A 22,893-nucleotide genomic window follows, 5' to 3' on the forward strand; every position below is an offset into this window, starting at 1 on the left:
ATTTATCTCAATTCCTTTAAAAGTATAACACTTCTTTCAAAAATCGTTTCCTTGACAGAATTCTTGAAAAAAATTTAGGATAGCCTCCAGTAGAATAGTACTAGGCATTAGATATTTACTTGCTCTGTTTTATGATACTTTGCAGAAAAGAGTACAGAATTTTACTACATTTAAATACAGGGGTTATTGACCCTTGTATATTTTTTAGTCGTGGGATTTTCTCTTTAAAACGTGAGAAATATTACTTCAGTATTACTTCATTGTTTTAATATTCATAATTGAGTGAAATATAAAACTGATCTTATTTTCAACACCTACAGAAATAATTTTATTTATTCTGCTAGATTTTTTCAGAAAAATTTCCCTCTTGAAATTTAAAACTTCACACAGAAAGTTGTATAACACTGATTCCTGCTTATTAATCTTTTTTACTGAACACGCTAAGGCTTCATGATTTTTCAGGTAATTTTATTCAGATTCAAAAAGTGTATAATTTTTCTTTCATTGTATCTTTCACTATTAGTTTTGATCTGCTTTTTTTTTTCTCAATTTCAGGAATGTTTATTATTTGCAAATTTGGCTTGGTGTTTTTTCGTGCATGCCCATTACAGACTCTCATGTGTTTCCATCTTTCTTTACTTATTGTTTTTTCATTCTTCATCATGCTTTCCTGCAGCAATTTTTGTGGAAATGTGTGTGTTCTGCACAAGAGGTTCTGAATAATTGTGCAATAGACCACAAAACTAGGTGGTTCACAATGCTAACAAAGGCCTCTAATTAAGTCAGAAAGATCTGATTATGGCAGAGTTTCACAGAAAATTGCTCTGACCAAAGATGGCCACCTTCTTCCAAATTTCTTGAGAGGAGACTTTATTGTGACGTCACTTGTGGGAGCCAGTACTGTGCAAAGACTATTCTATCAGGAGCCAAACATTATATAATAACTAAAAAAATTAGGGTCATAATTTTACATACAAAGGTATTGGTGGTAACAGTTTGTGTTTTTCTGTCATCTAAAGTTTGCTATTAACTAATTTACTTTCTATATAACAGTAAGAAAGATTTAGCTTTTTTTTGAACATTACATAACCAGTCTGTTTTATCTCAAGTGTGCTCGATTATTAACCACCAATATGTCCTCATCTATGTCCATCACCCATCTATACTTTAAAAGTATAACTCAAATGTTGAATTAAATTAAAATAATAGGTTCACCACAAAGAGAAGGAAACTGAAATAGCAGACAAAATAATTGGCAAACAAACAAGGTTATAGTATAATCATCAGCAACAAAATAAGAAACAAAATCAGTGATTCAATTCAAGATGACATTTTTAAAATTATGTTGATTAACATTTTCTAAAGCAATGATCAAATTTTCTTCTAAGTTAAATTCTTGCCCCCCCCCACACACACACTTATGTAAATACATATCTATTGATATTTGCATCTCAATGTATTTTCTTCTTTACCTAACAAAATCATGTCATTTTCCATACTTATTCTTTTTAGTGTACTCCATGATAAGATAAATTATAATTTTGTGTAGATCTCAAAGTGTTTACTAATTATTTTTTATTGATCCATGTCACTGTTGCTTGTAAGTAAACAGTGGCTTCTAAAATCAGTCACAAAATCCAGATTAATCGATTGAGCTGCCACTTACTTCTATCTAAGTAGCATGGATAATACCAGTTGTGGCTCATTTTCAGGCCAGATGATAGACCCCTTAATTCTTTGCCATAAAGATTAAAGCAGGCAGCTTTCTGGGATGGTGTCAAAAGTCCTGGCCAGTTGTGAGTGGAGGAACAAAGATAAACATAACCTAATAGTAGCTGGATTTTGTATTGGATAATAGGCCAGATGAAGACAAACTATCCAATCTTATCTTTTTTCTAGATATTCAAGTGTAAGACATCAATTCCACAAATACTTCTCTTCCTATGGAAGAGAAAGAGAGATGTAGGAAGTAGCATATATCCTGTGTTTCTAACATATTTGCACCTGGAAAGAACCACTGAGTTGTTGGGCAGTTCTATGAGACAAATCATAGTCCAAGGGGAGTACCCAGTTGCAAAATTTCTTTGCAGATTGCCAAATGCAAATACATGCAAATACTAGATATATAAATACATATATGCATATTCATACATATCCATATATATATACACACACATATACATATATCCATGATGAACATGCCACTATTTTGTTTGTTCTTGTTGATTATTTTATGGATATAATAAAACACCCAGTGTTGGAGGGTTGGGCATGCCAGCAAATAGCATTAAATTCCTACACTGCAGTGCTTTACTCCGGTTGTCTCCAATAAGTTAATGATGTTAATTATTTAATTGAATGTTGTTGGCATGCCAACAGCTCTCTTGCCTGTTTCCTTCTTTGCTCTCTGAAAATGTTCTTGACATGGGAAACATGACAGTGTTCCTTCCTTACAAGATCAAGTATCCTACTTTTAACATTTAACATGGCCCTCTTCAGTGAACAAAATTCAACACTCCTTACACATCAGAGAGGTCCCAGTAAGTCTGCTAAAAACTTTTGTGGCTTCCTACTTTGAACAAACTTAGGTAATGGTGATACAGATGTAAAGGAGGAAAGATAATCTTCATTAAGATGAGGAAGAATGAGTGTCACAGAAGGAAGCGTTAAAATCATGATTTTGGCCTTGAAATTCTGTATACCTTTGCTGTTTTGCTCCAAAAGTTATGACGCAATGTGTGATTTATGGTCTCTTACCTGGAATCCCCAAGTGATAGCCAGTAGTGAAGTTTGCTTTAAACCCTCCTCTCGCCAACGCATCGTTAGTGATGAGAAGCACAGTCATTCTATTGGTGGTAGAGAACACATCCTTTACTGGACCAGGCCCTGTGTACACAGCTGTTCCAAAGGAAAACGAGACAATCAGTGAGATGATCCTTTGGACCTAGAAGGAAATGTACCCCACATCTCAGTTCCATCTGCCGGACATAGGGCTACATGCTACATGGCTCGCTCATAGAGCAGCCATAAGTAAATGAACGCACACATTCTTTTACATTTTGAACACTCTTCAACAAAGCCAACTTCTCTTTAAACTTTTTTGATATTACTTGAGGTTTGTGCAGCTCTATAATGTAATGATGAATTACTTATAATATATCTGACTTAGTACCACTGCTATTCAAAGCTCATGTTATCCCAGATAAATGACTACTTATAAAGACCTTTATAAAACAATGGAGTCTATAGTCACCTTTAGTAAACTGTTAACCAAACATTTTCAGTAGTTTTTGTGTGTTGAATCATAAGACTAATCTGAAGGATGGATTGTTTAGAGATTGAGAATATTAACTGCATGGTGGCTTTTAAACATTTTCCCCTTAATTCCTCGGCTTTGGGGATTTCATTAACAATAAAACATTCTTTACTATATTTCAGCTAATTAAAAACTACATTTATTTTTAAAAGTTTTATATATTGGAAGCCCTGAAAGTGATTCAGTTTCAAAAGACCTTCCTGCCAACAAATTTTAAAACAATAACTCAGAGATCTTTCTGGAATTCTTATTTACTTTTCAATGATTTGTTTAACTATTAACAGGTGAAATAACACATTTTATTTTTTTAGATGATGAGAAGTCTAAGGTTTTTATTTGAAGAATAATTTGATCTAAAATGGGAAAACTATTTAAGATTTTTTATATGTGTATAAAAGAACTAAATTTCAGATTTCTCAGTTCTTGCCAACCTTCTAATTGCAACAAAATTTTCTTTGTTTGTTCTATGAGTGACTCCCAAAATCCTAGGCTCCCAAAAACCCAGGAAGGTCACACTCTAGAACTTTGTGAGATTTTGCTGCAGAATTCTGCATAAGGGCTGACTGATGAAAATGTTGGGGAACCCTCCCCACCACACTGTCCCTTGATGCGCTCTAGAAAATGTTTTCTGGAGTTTTCATTGAGTAGTTGCAGCATTCATGTGATTGTATCCTGATTGCATGTCTAACAGATCAGATTTTACTATAAATGATGAATACAAGTCCAAAGCACAGTTAGATACAACACTTTTTTCGGGTGTGGGGCGGTGATAAAACACTTCTTAGTTGTATAATTTCATTCATCAAAATGGATCATTTGAGTATCTTTATTTAATGTGTGACTTATCAAGAGACACATTTTTCTTAAAAATGACCAGCCTGGCCAACATGGTGAAACCCCGTCTCTACTAAAAACACAAAAAATTAGCCTCCAATCTACTCAGCAGGCTGAGCCAGGAGGATAGCATAAACCCAGGAGACAGAGGTTTCAGTGAGCCGAGATCGCACCACTGCACTCCAGCCTGGGTGACAGAGCGAGACTCCATCTCAACAACAACAACAGCAGCAACAACAAAATGGTGGTAGTTAAATAACATATTAGCTATCATGTGTTTGACTGATAACTTTTTAGTGTGTTAGCATGTATTCTATGGTCTATAGAATACACAAAATTTCCTCTATCATAGTACACTCTAACAGCACAAAAATTTCCTCTACAGTAGTACACTCTCCTTAGGCTTATTTAAAAATAATCGATAAATAAAAAAGAGAAATAAACTGGTCAATTTTTGAAGCATTCTTAGGTACCTATACAGAAGCAGCTAGTACTAGAGACACAGCCAAAGTAATAATAAAATGTAAAGTAAAACTCATTAAAAAATTTTGTATAACAACACAATTTGAGTAGTTTGAAGTAAAATAAAAACTGATTTCATAGTTATCTTTGGACATCCGATGTACATATAAAGAGAACTATATAATGGGTGTCCTTCGCTTCTAGTCTCCAATGTGTAGTGCTTGTGGTAGTCGATTAATACCAGCTGGTAGGAACTGATGACTCAAAAATATTGTCCAGAATAGTTGAACTCATGGAGATAGAGAGCAGAATGATGGTTATGAGTGGCTGGAAAGGGTACTGGGAATGGTAGGGAAGTGAGAATGATCAATGGATACAAAAATATAGTTAGAATGAATAAGATCTAGTATTTGACAGCACAATGGGGTGACCACAGCCAATAATAAGTTACCGCACATAAAAATAACTAAAAGAGCATAACTAGGTTGTAACACAAAGACAGGAGAAATGCTTGAGGTGATGGATACACTATTCACATGGATGTGATTATTATGCATTGTAGGCCTATACCTCATGTATCCCGTAAATACATACACCTACTATGCACCCATGAAAATTAAAAATGAATTTAAAAAGTGAAAATAATTAGTCCTGCTTTGTGAAGAACGTTCAAGAAAAATATTATATTGTCACTATTTTAAATATGCCCTATATTGCAAGCTCCATATAAACTTACGCCACCTTACTATTGTATTTTCATTTTGCAAGTTGTAAAAGAGTGATTACATTTATTAAGAAATGCTCTTTCCATCAGAACAACATCTTGAGCTACACAACCTTTACAATATTCAGATTGCAGACTTACTTAAGAACAAGGAATCAGCTTCTCCACCATCTCTTATTTCAACTACATCGTTAATGTTTTCTAAGTCAAATTCTTGAAAATGAAGTTGTATATTCTTTCCTTTTTGTGCATTTAAAATCCAAACACCTTAAAAGTAAGAAGTAACATTTAATTTGGAACACACTTGGTGATTTCTCTTAAAAGCTTCACTCTCTTGAGAATTTCAAATAACTTAAAAAAGAAATTTGTTTTCCATTTCATGAAAATCAATATTTTGAGGTGTTTCTTTTTTCCTTTCATTACTTTTTTTTTGGTGAGAAAATATATTGGTTTATTCAGTAATATTTATAGTAATATTTCAATTAAATTTGAAATTATTTAGTATAATTGATATTTTTATGAAATGGAATACTTAATCAAAGTTTACAAATATTATTTTACCTGTACAATATAACATTTATGAATATCAAAAGATACCAAAATTATAGTTTTATTTTTTTAATTTTCCATGATCAAATTTAGAAGAAAATTAGGTAATTAAAATGCAATTTATAGGACAAGTAAGCTTTAATATTTATTTTAAAAGTTTCTGCTTTATTTACATTGAGTTCATTAAAAAAAAAACAAAATGAAACAAGACAAACAGCATCAATAAACACTTCTTGTTTTTATTGATTTCTGAAATGATTTAACCTTCAGATTTTTTTCTAGGCCATTCTTCTCTCATTCTCTATTAGTTTTCTCATTCACTCTTAAGAAATATAACTATATTTATATAGTAACAATTTCTAAGTCTTTATTTTCTGCACTTTTTCGAAATGCAGGCAAATTTATCTACTTATTTACTGTCTATGGCTGTACATATTTCAAATCCAACATGTTCTAAAGAAAAAGTAGAATTATCTCTTTTGCAAACTCATTTATCTTATCCTTCCTATCCCAGTGGCACTACTAATCACCCACTCACAGTTCTCTATGCTTGAAACCTCAGCACCTTCCTTAACCTCCTTTCTCCTACCACATCCAATCAATCACCGAAGCCTGTTAATACTACCTCCTATATCCTTTGAATCCCATTTACTTCTCAATGTCCTTTGCCACCATGGCAAGAGTTCAAATAACTATAGTTTCTCATCTCCCAGTTGGTGATGCTGATGGTTCTTGTCCCTTACCATCGATCTCTGATCTAAAATGCAAGCTCCTTTTTATTGCCATTTTCCTGTAAACTATTCAAAGAACTCCCCAGCGCTCTCAGAATGGAATTCAAACTTCATACAATGGTGCAAAATCCCTTCATACTTCTGATTTTACCCATTACCATTATTTAATTTTTCTTGGCGATTCAAGAAACAGTTGTCTCCTACTTTGGTATGTCAAGGACTCCCCACGTCTCTCCACAGAGTCCCCGCCTTTACCCTTATTATAACAGTATTTTGGACATTTTGTGCCTGACAACATATTGAGTCACCATCTATACTGTGCTACATTTGTGTCTTCTTTACTTACTTCAGACTAAGGAAATAAAGTATTGAATACACATTTGTTGAATAAACAAATACATTTAAATTTAATAAATTTCTCCAAATTGTTTCAATGTTCCACTGCTTGCTGGATTTTTCAGATTATCACTTTGTTCAAATGATGTTTAAAAGATGTCTTCAGTGTGAAGCCGAGATAACTCTGTTTCCCCAAACAAGTCAAATTAGATTAGTCGCTATTTATTTTTGGGGGATGAGTTATCTGTCTACAATACTGACCCTATATGCACCTATAAAAGTGATGCTCTCTTATCTCTTCATCATCTGAAGGAAGAAGGTTGGCTTTTTCTGACGACACATTTTCCCCAGCACTGGGGCATTTCTTTCATTGACAGAATTCTCCATTTAGCTTAGTGGTCTTAACCAGGCGTGGTCATGGCAAGATGCTTGTTTCCCAACCCAAACTCCTGAAGCGAAACCTTTGTAGGACGGGCTAGGGAATCTGCATCTCCAACCCAATCTTTATGTATCTCTATATGAGTTTCTCTATTTAGGAACATTGACCTAGAAGTAGTCTTTATGCAGTTTTAGCAAACTGTTCTCTCTAGACAAAATTTTTAGTGATCTTTCTTATAATTTTATTTTTTATACTGGAAATAATTACATTACTGTAGCTATCTGCTTTATTGACTCCAGTGTATATTTGCAAAAAGTGTGAATGCTACAACAGGTTCTTTACTTTTTAATACTTTCCATTGTCTTTCTCCTTTGAAATTGCAAACTTGTTAAACACACTGTAGACATTATATGCACAGACAAGGAAAGTGATTTGGAAAGCGGTGTCTGGAGTAACACTGGCTCTCTCACTGTTGTTATTCAACTTCTAAATTTGGAATTATAATAATGACACCTGCTTCAAGAAGTTCTTGTGGGAAATGAATGAAATAATGTATATTAGGCATTAACACAGTGCCTGGCATGAAACAAATGCTGTATATATTTAGGAATTATTGTTATTTTTGTTGTTATATTAAGCAATCTTATAGGTAGACATGACAGGTGTATTCATGTTTGACAAATTGATAATCTACTTTGCTGTGCCAAGGGGAGATCTACATTTCATATGGAGATTTGTTTCTGATGACCTGGAAAAGAAATGACTCACAGAAAGCCAGATTAGGGTAGCTGTTTGGAAAGTTCATAGAACTGAATGTTGTATTTGGCTCCCACAGTTCAAAAGGTCCTCCACAGTCCGCTGAAAAGGAAAGCAATGAGAAATCATTAGTAACACAATGCGTATTTCAGAGAGCTAATACCATATGCCAGCGAATTTTCAATTACATTTCTTAGAATACAAATTTTGACAAGTAAATTTGAGTCATGTAAGGGTAAATGTTGCAGTTTAAGTAAAGGAAAAATACTTAATAGATTAAATAGATAAGAACTCTAATGATCAGTGATGTTGAGCTTTTTTCATGTGATTGTTGGCTGCATGTATGTTTTCTTTTGAAAAGTGTTTGTTCATGTCCTTTGCCCACTTTTTTGTGGGGTTGTTTATTCTTTTTCTTGTAAATTTCTTTTTCTTGTAAATTTTCATATAAAGTTCTTTATAGAAGCTGGATATTGGACCTTTGTCAGATGCATAATTTGCAAAAGGTACCATCTGACACCAGTCAGAGTGGCTATTACTAAAAAGTCAAAAAATAACAAATATTGGAGAGTTTGTGGAGAAAAAGGAACACTTATAGACTGTTGGTGGGAATGTAAATTAGTTAAACTATGTGGAAGACAGTGTGGTAATTTCTCAAAGACCTAAAGACAGAAATGCCATTTGACCCAGCAATTCCACTACCAGGTAGGTATATACTCAAAGGAATATAAATCCTTCTATTATAAAGACACATGCACATGTTTGTTCATTGCAGTGCTATTCAAAATAGGAACGACTTAAATCAACCTAAATGGCCATCAATGATAGACTGGATAAAGAAAAGGTGGTACATATACACCATGGAATACTATGCAGTAATAAAAAATAATGAGATCACGACATTCGCAGGGACATGGACGGAGCTGGAGACCATTATCCTTAGCACAACAACACAAGAACAGAAAATCAAATTCTGCACGTTCTCACTTAGAAGTGAAAGCTAAATCATGAGAACACATGGACACATAGAGGGAAACAACACACACTGGGGCCTTCGGAGGGTGGAGAGTGGTAGGAGGGAGGGGAATCAGGAAGAATAAGTAGTGAATACTAGGCTTGATACCTGGGTGATGAAATAATCTGTACAACCAACCTCCATGACACGAGTTTACCTGTGTAACAAACCTGCACTTGTTCCCCCGAACTTAAAAGTTAAAAAGAAAATTGAAAAAAAAAATAGATAAGAACTATTCAAAATTTCTTTAGTATTCTTAAGGCCCTTGTGAATCTTCAAGAAAGCATGATAGTGTACAGCACTCCCCTAAAATTATTTGTACAAAGGAACTTTTTTGTCAAATATCTTTTATAAATAGGTTTCATAAACTAAAGTATCAAATCCCTACTGTAGAAAATGTTTACTTATAATAAAACAAATTCAATATTTACCACCCTCTAACGAGAAAGGCTAGTAAATCATTTAATTCTGCAATTCTTGATTTTCCTTTTTTTCCCTTTTATTTATTTATTTATTGGTAGTCTTAAGGGGAAGCTTCACTATTCTGCACATCGATAGTAAGGAAAGGGCGACAAAGTGAAACTTCATTTGCTTAATGAATGCTCTGATCTGGTAGCCAACGTTGGGCAGAAGCCGAGTGGAGACAGGTAACTTAGTAAGGCAAATTTATTAAAACAGTAGAGCACAGATCTTCCAGCTCAGAGACTGACCCTTTAAGTAGGTAGATTAACTTTATAAAATTCTTAACATACTTTGGTGTTTCATTTATTAGAAACAAATTCTAAAGTAATGTAAAAAATCTACAACTATTTTAAACATTCTAAATGTATCTACTTCTTGTTACCATTATTATGTTTTAAAATAAGACCAAAAGAAGAAAAATAACCTAATTTGAAGAATGCAGAAAACTGGAATAAATATATTATTTTCTATTATTAAAGGCATATAATACTGGGATTATTTACCCCCAATAAACTAGAAATCAGATTATGGGAGGAATAATTAAGTGTCTGTACATCTATGACAGGGTCTATAGCCATACCCTCTTCTTTAATTTCTCTTTCATATATCATCTGCCTTATTTCTGTAAATCACCTGAAATTCATGTGCATCTTCAAAATTTACATGTAACGCACTGCTTAGATTTGAGTTTCATGATGCATATGATGGGAGAGAGAAGGCAATTACTCTGACTCAGTGGTGGGATCCTTGCCAACCTGTCCTATTCAGTAAAGAGATAGGGCATGATCCTATTCTACACGACTCCCAGGGCCAGGTTTGTCTAGACCCAGATGAACTTATCAAAATAATAAAATGTTTTACCAAAGCTTGCAAAGTGTTTCCATGCATATTATCTTATACGGGGAGAGAATGCAGTGCATAAGAGGAGGATTTGTTGGAGCTGCTGGATGAAAATTGTGGCTCTGAGTTAGTTGTCTTAGAGACAACTAGATATCTATTAAGGATTTTTTGGATCGTTGTAAAATTAGAGACAATTTAAGAAATGTTCCTTTGCATTACCTGCCATACTTAGTACTGGTTTTCAAGGCAACCTTGTGGATTAGGTAATTACTATTATTATTTCAGCTTTAAATGGAAAATCTGAGAATTACAGATATTCACTTGCTTGTTAATGCCATACACAGCCACCTAGTGTCAAAGTCAAGAACTCATCGTGGTTAATCTCAAGCTCATCCCACAGCACTTTACTGTCTCCTATTGGGTTGATTAAACTTTGAATAATTTCCACCATCCGGTTCACACTGCCATAAGCAGGGTTTAAATTGAGTCTCTATAATTGGCACTTCATATATACATAATAAAAAAAGGGCAGTGGATGAAAACACTGACAAGTAAAGTCAAGGATGGGTAAACCTAGAAGGAAGAAGAGAGTGTACACAGGGTGCTGAGAAAGGCATGTGAACCAAAGAAAGAACAACAATGGAGAATAAGGGCAACTTCTCAACAGGAAATCATGACTAATTTACAAAGATTTCGGAAGAAGGGTCTACCACAATCCTATAACCTCTACATACACATGGCACATTTGATTTCAATAATTCTACATTGCTATGAAACACTTCTTTTAATCCTTAATGAGACCAGTGAAGGAGGGAATGTGTAACTAACTGCAGGGACAAATATTCCACTCAAATATAAGAGTGGGAAAAAGTAACTGCCTATTTCACAAATGTAGCAGTGGCCAATAGTGGGTTTTAAAAAAATGTTTTTGTATTTTTTACCATTATTCTTATTTTATCCTCAAGTAACAGGAAAAAATGTAAAACCTTATATTCCTGATATAGTAAATAGTTGAGATTTGGAAAATGCATTGGATTTTGACATAATTGAACACTTAGTGTGCTATACTTAAAGATGAGTAGGTAGGATGTTAATGAGTACATAACAAGAACTCAAACGTTGTCAACTGTAATAGTTAAACCTGTCAAGGCAGGCAGTTTACTTAGGATTTCTCCACTAAACACAAGTCTTGGAAAATGCATCCCTTTAAAATACTTAAGTACTTTTTGAAATGCATTTAAATTATAATTTATTATCAAATAACTGACCAATAAGACATCTCTGATCCTTGGCCTGATAAAATAGATCAGTTACTCTCTGCATATAAATGACTGTAAAGAATTGGTAAAAGCACTTTAAGTCATTCTAAATATGACGACACAATTTACTTTAATGGTGGTGTTGATCTAGCAGAGATGTGGCGTGTGCTTCTAATAGAGAAACTAAAGATTAATGAAATGTAATTCCAGATATCACAGTCATGCTGTACCATTAGGTAAAACATCCTCAGCCAGGGAAAGAGAGTAAAATAGCCTGTCTGGTATAGGGAATTATATTCATTTACAGTGTTAAATTCCTTCTTTTTTTTTTCTTCTGGGAGCTGTTCTCTCAAACACTTGCATTCTGATTAATTTCTTACTATGCCACTAGGGATTTTCACTGCATATACTACGTAAATAACATGCAGTATTTGGCAAAGTGATTGCCAAGGATAGGTATTTTCCTTGATGCATGTCATTTTTACTCCATGCTTAAGCTTCTGATGTCCATGAAATGTGTGTTAACGCAGGGGTGTTTACTGAGAGGTGGAAAGGAGAAGAGCCTAGCTTTCATCTACAATGACAGGGCTTTAATTAAAAATATTTATGGCAGAACAAGAAATGAGAATATGGGAAAAACAGATTTTTGATTGATACTTTATGTGATAGAATTAATAGATGTAGCTTGAGAAATAATACAGTCTATTGATTGATGTTTGAATATATAAAAAGTGGCTAATTTTCAAAATTGGCTATTGTTTTTCATCATTATTGTAATAGATACACAAATCTTTTGGTATTACAAATAGCATTTTAAAAGTTTAGGTTGTAATTTAAAGTAAAATATTCCGTAAAATTTTGTGTTCATTTTACCAAAATTTATGTTTTCATTAACAAGTTATAGTGGTCATTCTTGATATAAATATTTTTATTAAATGTGCAACAATAAAGTTCAGATTTTTATTCTCTGTGCTCTAAATTTGGTTATTAATAAAAATTCAGACAATGAGAGCTCAAAAACATAGGCTATTAGTTTGTTTTGTTTTGTCTTGCTTTGAGATTGAGTCTTACTCTGTTGCCCAGACTGGAGTGCTGTGGCTATTCACAAGCATGATCGTAGTGTACTCCAGCCTTGAACTCCTGACTTCAAAGCATCATCCTGTCTCAGGCTTCTGAGTAGCTCGGACAACAGGTATGTGCCACTGTGCCTGGCTCAGGCTATTAGTTTTAGAGGTAAAATAGTTAAAACAAAATAAAACAGCCCAAAACACACTGATACAAGTGTATATGTTTGCAGTTAATATGGAGTTTGCTACAGGTTTCACTATAAGTCATACTAACGATATAGAAAGCAAGCAGTTCTGCTGAACATGGCCATCAATTTCACTGCTGAATATGGCCATCAATTTCAAGAGAGGTAGAGAGGTAGACAGGTACTGATTGATTAATATCTACATGAAGAACTAAACTTAGATTATTTAGCTCTAAGTATTAGGTCACATCTACAAAACTTTCCAAATTAACTTTTTCCCCCCCCCTCAGAGATACAGGGTTTTGCCATGTTGGCGAGGCTGGTCTTGAATTCCTGGCCTCAAGTGACCTGCCCCCCGAGCCTCCCAAAGTGCTGGGATTACAGGTGTGAGGTACTGCACCCGACCATGCCCAATTACCTTTAATTCACATTTGGAAGCAGAAAATGGCTTTAAAAATGGTGAAATAAAGAAAAACTGTGGAAATAGAGTGAATATTGTAATATCTAGTACTATAGCTAGGTGTTTTGTTTTTGTTTTTAATTAGTTTTAACAGCCCCAGAAATAAGCCAGGGGCCTGAAATATGGATTTTGTTTTGTATACACCTATTTCTATTCAGTAGGTATCTTGTCATGAATCATCCAAATTGTTTTAAATTGGCATGATAGTCGTGTAATGGAATGTTTACTCTCTTAAAGTGTACTCAGTGCAATCCCCACATTTAAATTCATTTGTATCAACATCACAGAGCAACAGTTGTAGAACTGATGCAGCAGAAAGTTATTAAAGTCACGAAATGGAAGAATCTCTGTGGTTATGAAAGCCGAACTTACATTTCCTCAAACTAGACACAATGTGGGTTCCTAGGAAAGAGGGAGGAAACTGAGCTTTATTACTCAGTCACTGGTCTGGGATTGTTTTCTTCCCTAAGTGCTCTAAACGAAGCCAAAGAAAGGCTATTAGCCAGTCAGCCATGGTTTCCTTTTATTACTGCTTAAACAAGTCAGTGATCTGGAACCAAAAAAGCTCTGCTCAAATAAGAATTTCACTGAACCAATTGCAAATGGCATTAGAATGAAATTGTTCAGAATACATTTGATGGTAATTAACATTTTCTGCTGTGAAAAATATTGTCTTGAAGTGAACCATTTGGAAACTGGAACCAACAGACTCTGGGCAGATTCTAAAGTTTGTATTTTCAAATCAGATGGGTTATTCGTTCATTATAATTTCCCTATTGTTAAAATAGACGGGGACGCCAAGCTTGACATCAAGGTGTTATCTTTTTCTCTTCCTGATTGGAATATAAATATGAAGACTATGAGGCTCATATAGATAAATTTTTAGCTTAAGAAACTATATTTAAAATTTTGTTTCTATGTATGATATGATGTAAAAAAATTACCTCAAATTTTCTATTTTAGGTAGTGATGAGATGTTGCTACATTTTAAATATCAGGTCTAAGAATCTATGTTACTTCCTCCCAGAAAATTTTTCTTCTTTATTATTTATGAATAAATAGAGGAACAAACTAGCAGAATTATCAAGAAAATCTATCATGTTAAATGACTGAAATATCAAAATAGCAAAATGTTGCTAATATTTGGTATCTGCAGGGATAATTAATATTTATCAAGCCATCTATGATTTTAATGATGCTGAATGTTGTTCTTGCACAAAACTGTTCCATATAATAAATAGGTAGGGTGTGGGTCACCTACACAAAATGAAGTGAGACAATTATTTTCAAACAATGCCACGAATGCAAAATTATTGCATTTATGTGAGTCTATTTTTCTACATCCATCCCTACCATCACTTCCAAACTTTAGTTTTGGTGCCAAAATTTTGTTTAACAAAAGTTTCATTTCATGTCACTAAAATAAGAGTATATTCAAAATAGAGAGAGATAGAGACAGAGACAGAGACAGATAGAGAGAGAGAGAGAGAGAGAGAGAGAGAGAGAGAAAGAGAGAAAGAGAGGGGCTTAGTCCATCTGTAATAGTATTTACTGATGACCAGTTATTGTGATGTTAGGAACCAGTCAGACACTGGTAAAGCAAAGGTAAATTTGACCTAGAGTTTGCTCTGAAGGAACTCACTTCTTGTCACAATTTTATGACCAATATTATTACATGAGAATGTATGGTACTTTCCTGCTTTTTCATCAATTTTATGAGTATCATTCTGTCTTTTATCTGCACGCTTCCTTAAAGCCTTCTTTTGCTCACATTTTGTTTTCTCCAAAGTCCTCTATCACTTACTTCTCTCATGTATTACCTTTAGGGGCACATAATTATACATTGCTTTAAATATTTATTTATATAATTTTTTCATGTATTAATGGTTATTACTACATCTTACATTTCATCTGCAGTGTTTTGCAGATGGCAGATATTTATAAAATTTGAATGAATGATTAAATATTGAGTAATTTATATATATATCTCATATAAGCATCTAAACATGTTAATACACAAGATAGTAAAAGCAAACCAATCTTTTGGTGGAATGTAAGTGCTCATTCAATATGGTGGCATGGGATCAATATGACAATATAACTACTATCTTCAACCTAATGGTAGCTCATTTGTTACGTGTTCTCAAATACCCATAATTAATCTTTAGAACCTTTTCATTGTTAAAGTCACTCATTTGAAAAGTCTGCTTTTTTTTTTCCTTGAAGATTGGAAGCAGAAAAATATATAATTTTGGAAGTAAACCAAGTTTGGATAGGCTCTCCAAACCGATTTGCTGACATAAATTTGGTAAAAGTATTAAGTGTGCTTGGAAGAAAATGAGAAACGGAAAAAGTACTGTGTTTGCGGGATCAGGTCCATGCAGAACTAAACACACAAGAGATTTAACCCAAACAAAGCCATAGAGCTAAGTCAGTTTCCAACCACCACAATCCAAAGAAAAAAGTGTTTTTTTTTTTTTTTTTTTTTTTGCATAAAAACAACAGTGTAGTGAAAAAATCCCTATAGAAAGTCAGTGGATGTTTGTTATTACTTATTATCATAGGCATTTTTCTTTTGCCTTTGTTTTTCTGTCAAATCCCGAATCTGAAAGTAGTATGAAGTGATTGTCTTCTTTGACATGGATAATTTGAATGGTAATGGGTTTTGTTCTGAAATGTCATGGTTCCAATTTGACTTAAGAGTACAAGTAGACACAGGCTCGATTTGGTTCTTTTGAGTTAAAAGATCTTATAGGACATTGTGAATCTTGGTCACTTCTCAGCAGTAACACATGAGTGGCTCCATGAAGGGAACATACTCCAAAGCCTTACAAAGATACTGTGATAGTTTATATTGAATGCCAACTTGATTGGATTGAAGGATACAAAGTATTGATCCTGGGTGTGTCTGCGAGGGTGTTGCCAAAGAAGATTAACATTTGAGTCAGTGGACTGGGAGAGGCAGACCCACTCTCAGTCTGGGTGGGCACCATTTAACCAGCTGCCAGCACAGCTAGAACAAAAGCAGGCAGAAGAATGTGGAAGGATTAGACTGACTGAGTTTTCCGGCCTTCATCTTTCCCTCACGCTGGATGCTTCCTGCCCTCAAACATCGGACTCCAAGTTCTTCAGCTTTCAGGCTCTTGGACCTACACCAGTGGTTGCCAGAGGCTCTCAGGCCTTTGGCCACAGATTGAAGGCTGCACGATCAACTTCCCTACTTTTGAGGTTTGGGGACTTGGACTGGCTTTTTTGCTCCTTAGCTTGCAGATGGCCTGTTATGAAATTTCACCTTGTGATCATGTGAGTCAACACTCCTTAAAAACTCCATTTCATATATACATCTATCCTAGTAGTTCTGTCTCTCTAGAGAACGCTGACTAATACAGGCACTATTTAGGACAAAAATATTTTAGGTGATCTAGGTCTGTGTGTTCAAAGTCCAGGCTTGATTAGTCATTGCTATTAAATTATTTTAAAAAGAGACACAGTAGGTTTCAGACTTAACTAAACTCTTAAAATTACTCCTTAAGAAGGCCACAAAAACCTGAGGGCTCCCTCCCCAAAGATTACAGACTATGCCACATGGCCAATACAACATTTGTTTGTATTCCAGTGAAAACAAAATGGAAACCAGCTCCTTTATTGCTTTCAATTACAAAAAGATACTAAAATGATCATTAATATGCTCGATAACAAAGGTGATTTTCATTGTGGATTTATGTGTAACATGTAATATTTTGCTAGCTTCCACTTGGCTTATATTTTAAAGTCTTTGATTTTCAGGAAAAATAAATACCAGTAGGTTGAGATAATGAAAATAAGCCAAAGAAAGGTCTACCTGAAAATAAATGTTGTTTTTTGTTTTCTTTTGTTTTTCTAGAGACAGAGTCTTACTCTGTTGCCCAGGCTGGAGTACAGTGACATGATTACAGCTCACAACAGCCTCAATCTGTAGGGCTCAAGAGGCCCTCTTGCCTCAGCCTCTCTAGTAGCTGGGACTACAGGTATGCACCACTGTGCCCGGCTAATTTTTGTTTGTTTGTTTTGTTTTGTAGAGACAGAGTCTCTCTATAATCCTCAGGCTTGTCTCAAACTCCTGGCTTCAAGCAATCCTCCTGCTTCAGCCTCCCAAAATGCTGGAATTATAACTGTGAGCCTCCACACCTGACATTAATGATTTAATAAGACAAAATACACATGAACGTTACTTACTAGGAAGTTCTGGTGGAGGAGTTGGCACCAAAGTTGGTTCTGGATAAAGACTCCCATTGCAAATCCCATGTGTTAGGCTAATGTCATCCAATGCGATATCACTCAGGATCTTGTTTTTAAAAGCATGAAAACCAACCTGCAATTCAGAGAGGCATATGAAATGACTTGATTCCATTCTAATCTTCTCTGACTTGATTCTTCTTGTGAGCCCAAGAGAGTCAATATTGTCTAGAGATTCAATGTTGTCACCTCAAACTATATGGTGACCGGTTAATACATAGTGAAATCTTGACAGATCATGCTTTTTAAATCCTTCTGCTGAACCCAACTCCCTATTTATGTGTTCACACTGGCTAAATTTCCAATGGCGTCTTCCTTCTGAGTTAGTCAGTATTGTTACAGTTTCTATCTCTCTGTCTGTCTGTGTCTTTTTTATGATATTGGCATAATCCAGTGTACTCTGTCATGAATATATATCATCTGGCAGGAGAAAGCAATTTTCTCCCAAATTTCTTCTCTCAGCAATAAATTAAACATTCAGGTAGTTTTCTGCCTTCTTAGAGCATATAAAGCCTGAAGAGAAAACACACCGGAGGTGAAGGGGACGAGAGAAAGTATGAGTGTAAAATGATCATTCAGGACCAGCTGTTACTGGTCGTAGTTCACCCAGGGTGTTGATGTGGGATACTGTGCAAGGGTGATGCCTGGAGGACAGAGAGCCAGACTTGGAAGAAAGGTCCAGTGGCTAGAGGTAACATATTAGGTTCTCAGGAACATTGCCAATCCCATATTTTAGGCTAATGTCATCCAATGCTATATCACTCAGGATCTTGTTTTTTAAAGCATTAAAAGCAACCTGCAATTCAGAGAGGCATATGAAATGATTTGATTCCATTCTAAACAGGAACAGTGGGTATTTTAGCTGTACTTTCCTGGATCCTGTGCTATGTAGAAGAGGAAAGACATAAATTGAATGTCTGCTATATGCTACTTGCTATGCTAGGCACATGGTATACATTGATCTTGTTTAATTTTCAGCACTCATTCATTCACTCATTTGTTTATCCATTCCATCTACTTCATACCAGACATTATTTCAGTATGTATTATTTTCTTCCTTACACATATGACCTAATTAAATTTCAAGGAGAGTACGGTGACTCGTTCATGATTTCACAACAAAATGGCAAAGCCAAAGTGCACATATCTGTAGAACTTGACACTCTCGCACCACCCCACGAGCTGTGAGAAAATGGACCCAATTATATTACGTTAGAAAAGATGCTCTGTGAGTGCAGCCACATTTGGCCACTGCATTACTGACTTCCCCTTCCGCTCTCTCTTTTCTCCCCCGCTGTTCCATTTAGCCTTCTTTGAATGATCAGAAAACAAAATTGGAGAGGAAACGTCCCATAAAAGGATCAAATAAGAAGATAGAAAAGAAAGTAAAAGGAAGAGAAGGAAGGAAAGATAGATGGGAGGAAAACAGTTGAGAGTTATTAATTATTGCCTACCTTGCACCAAGTCATGGGGAAAATCTGGAGCCTTTGATGATGGCAGTGTCTGTCCAAATACACATCTTCTGAAAGTGATACTCTCATGTTTGAAATTACCAATTGAAAACCTTATTAATTTGGTCAAACTAATAGCCTCTATTATGCCATATTTTAATTGCAAAGACCCTCAGGAAGAGAACACATTAAAGTGTTATTTGAAAAATTAATTCACCTTAATGTGAAATAAATGATCAGAGACTTCCCAATGATACAGCTCATATAATTTGTTCCTAAAGGAAACATGTGGAGATTAAATCAGAGTGGGGCTGGGTGGGTGGATGCCGATGGTAGCAGGTGTAGAAAAGGGCAGGGCTGACCTAGGTGGTGTTTGTGAAAAGCTGAAAATTGTAGGTAGGTAGAGGACTTAGAGATAAATGGTTGGCCTATGCTAGAAAGTTGCTGAAGGAAGCCGAAATATTCTAAAAGGCTTCTATGTATTTTATGGACCATTATAAGCTGTATTTTCATTAGCACATTGTTCCTCAATGATGGTTTTTAATAGGCTAATGAATAAATGAAAATTAAATATTCGAAGATAAAATATGAGGTAGATTGGGCAAGTAGAGAAAGTGACTTGATTATCTTCAGAAAATTAATTTTTTCACTGTATCATTCTAAATATAATTGTACCACCACAAAAAGAATGCAAATATAAATAATAAAGTGTTTTGCAAACCTTAAATTTAACTGTTTCATTTAGGGTTACTTGTCCATAATTCCAATTTTCTCCATAATTTCCTTCCTTTTGGAAAACTGTCTTCTCCATATTTTGGTCATTGCTGATATTAATGCTTAATTTATGGACATTTTCACCATACATATGATACCTAGTTTGGAAAGAAGCAAAATGTTTGGATGCCTACAACATTAGAATAAGTCCTTTTCAGAGCTTTTTTAATTCTTTACTTTCTTTGAAACAACCTTTTTCTCCCTCTGGGTTTTGGAGTTGCTGGGGATGGGGAGAGGAGTCTATCAATGTTTTGTTGCTTATCAGTTGGGAAAGTAATAGTATATGCATTAAAACTTTAGCCAATATCTTAGTGAAATGTGAGCCTGGTGGCCTGAGCAAGGCAATGTTACCCATTAAATAAGGCAGCGTTTAAACAGGTGTCTACAACATACCAGAAACTAAGGCAAACTGGCTCCAAAGTGGGGTCCAAGGGGAGGCTTAAAAGTCCCACATGTTCTTTTCTCCCTCCTGGTCCAGTTGGGGTGGAAATGTAAAATCCTGTAAAAATAACAAAAAAAGTTTTATTTCACTTAAATATTGCATTTTCATTGTGTGACATGTAGACTTTGTAAACAGGAAAGAAAAATTTTAAGATGAAAGGTTAAGGAAACATATTTTGATATAGTGGACAGGACACTAGACTCGAGCTCAGAAAGCAGTATTTTTGCCATAACAGATTGTTATTGACAAAAATAGCTTAACACTGGGCCTCCCACTTTATTAAACAAGAGCCTTGAAGTGGAGTACCGCCAAGGATATATAAAATTCTGACTTACTATGAGTCACTAAATAATCCAGCCCAGTTCCTGACTTAATTCTAGTTTACTAGATATTTTGATTAACTCACATCTTTAGAGACAGTCAGTACATGTGGATATTTAGAGATGCTAGTGGACTAACTCAGAATATACACACACACATATATAAATACAAAACATTTAAGAGTTTCTAAGACTTTCAGTTTTATATTTCACTGAACATTTCATATCTCTAAATAAGAACTTGCCTTATTTTAAAACAGTCTTATCTTTCTTTAGTCCTGTGAATGATGGGTAATCAGATCACCGAGGAGCAGGAAGCATGCTAATATGTATAAAAGCTTTCAAAATAGCACAAGGCTCTGCATAAAGTACTTTTTGATCTGAAATTCATTATTCCAACCAATGATTTCAGTCATGTGAAGTTTGCGAAGGGTTGTTGGGATAACATCTTGAACATTTTCTTAGGGGAATTCATTCTATTCTTAGTTTCCTGCTCACATATTGTGACAGGAAGCAAGAATCATGTAACAAGATATTATATAAAGCAAATGTGATGTTGGATTAATCTAATTTGATTGGAATGAAATTTTTTATGAGATGCTGAAATTTAGTGTTTACTCGAAATCAAGCATCTTCTCTCCTGTGCTTTCCAACAGAAAAATATAGGCAACGTTGCATATAAACTTTAAACTCATTCATTTATGAGATGCAAAGTAAGAACAAGGCATAAAGAAAAGAAGCTAGTGGAACTGCCTGTAGATATATCAATGGATATTTAGACCAGTGAGGCAAAAATTATTCAGAATAAATGAATGTTTTATCAAGGTGAAATTATGGTCTAGTGGCTTAATACATGTAATATGTATTCATTTATTTGCTTTATATGACAAACTGTAAAATAATACTGTGTTTAACATTCTATATTAACACATTACTCCTATTTTATATAATGCTGTAATATTTCATGAGTACCTATCTTAGATATTTCATGAGTGTTCTAATTATATGACTGAACGGAGAAGAGCGGCATAGGTACAGAAGAGAGATCCCAGAATCCACTCTCTAAATGCGCAACTCCAAATCACTTTTGAATTTACCTTACTTTTGATTACTTAGAACATAATTGGGGAAGAAATAATTGAAATATCACTGAATATCATGAATAAATACTCAAATGGTTAGCCTATTCAGAAAAATTTCTAATTAGCTACAATTATATAAACACACATTATGCTCCTATTTATGTTTGGCCATGTTCACAGTCAATAGTTATAACTAATTTGAAATAATTAGAAACTGTTTTTCACTTATTAAGCAGTGATATATTTGGAGTTTTCAGTATGATCAAAATATGACGCTATGAGTTTTTCTTGTCAGTGATCAGGTAAAACATAATTAATTATGTAGACTATAGTACCTTATAAATCTTGTCTAGAGTAAATATCATATTGGTTGCATATTATTGAATATAGTAAAATAATATACAATATTAAATTGCTATTTTTGTGATATCAACTTCATTCTTTAGTTAACAAATTAGAAGATGAATAACATCCTTCACAAAATGCTAAGGTTTAAGAGTAGAGATTTGTAGTTTACATAAAACTGTACTTAGTCTAACCACTAACTGTCCTTAAATTGCATCTATGACATTTTACCCTAAGGGATCACTTAATCTCTGGTTAACACATGCCAGATGCAGAAGAAATTATTGTATTCCAAGGCATCCCATTCCATTTCAACATGATTAGAAAATTATTTTCCTTTTTTAAAAAATAAGCTTATATGCACCTATTATATCTAATTTTGCCTTGTGGGACTATTTGCAATATAACGTATTCGTTAGCTCCACAAAAGTTTAAAGGCCACTATTACATCTCTCCTAAGTCTTCTCAAGATTATCCATCACTTTTTCTTCCTTAAATAATTTTATTAAGGCACAGTTTCAGTTTGCTTCTTTAATTTGAGAAGCTGTCAATTAGTTGTACATCCAGTTGCTTCCACTTAAAGTATGGAAACTCACATTCACACAGCATGTCTGTTGGGCTATCTCACCAGGGAGCAGAGCAGAAACATCCCAATGCATGGAACTATTACTGAAGACAGACCATCACTGTCACTATTTCCAAGTGCATCTCATTTCTAGTTCTCTGATTCTTCATGGGAGTCATCTCTTACACCATTGCTCAATAATGCTTTCTTATGCACAATCGAATTAGCCCCTTGTTCAAGATCTTTTTTTTTTTTTTTTTTTTTTTT

General features: G+C 34.4%; 1 protein-coding gene across 1 annotated transcript in view; it reads right to left on the bottom strand.

Annotated features, from left to right (window-relative positions):
• TMPRSS15 (transmembrane protease, serine 15) overlaps nucleotides 1–22,893 on the bottom strand; it is a 159,154-nt gene that overhangs the window by 57,211 nt on the left and 79,050 nt on the right. The window contains exons 11-16 of the mRNA XM_011984889.1: nucleotides 20,266–20,371; nucleotides 19,820–19,970; nucleotides 17,588–17,723; nucleotides 8,100–8,189; nucleotides 5,478–5,603; nucleotides 2,758–2,898 (exon numbers count right to left, since the gene is read on the bottom strand). Coding sequence (XP_011840279.1) covers nucleotides 2,758–2,898; nucleotides 5,478–5,603; nucleotides 8,100–8,189; nucleotides 17,588–17,723; nucleotides 19,820–19,970; nucleotides 20,266–20,371 — 750 coding nt within the window. The remainder of the gene's footprint in view (nucleotides 1–2,757; nucleotides 2,899–5,477; nucleotides 5,604–8,099; nucleotides 8,190–17,587; nucleotides 17,724–19,819; nucleotides 19,971–20,265; nucleotides 20,372–22,893) is intronic.

Source organism: Mandrillus leucophaeus, unplaced genomic scaffold (genome assembly GCF_000951045.1).
Source record: "Mandrillus leucophaeus isolate KB7577 unplaced genomic scaffold, Mleu.le_1.0 Scaffold275, whole genome shotgun sequence".
Taxonomy (NCBI): Eukaryota; Metazoa; Chordata; class Mammalia; order Primates; family Cercopithecidae; genus Mandrillus; species Mandrillus leucophaeus.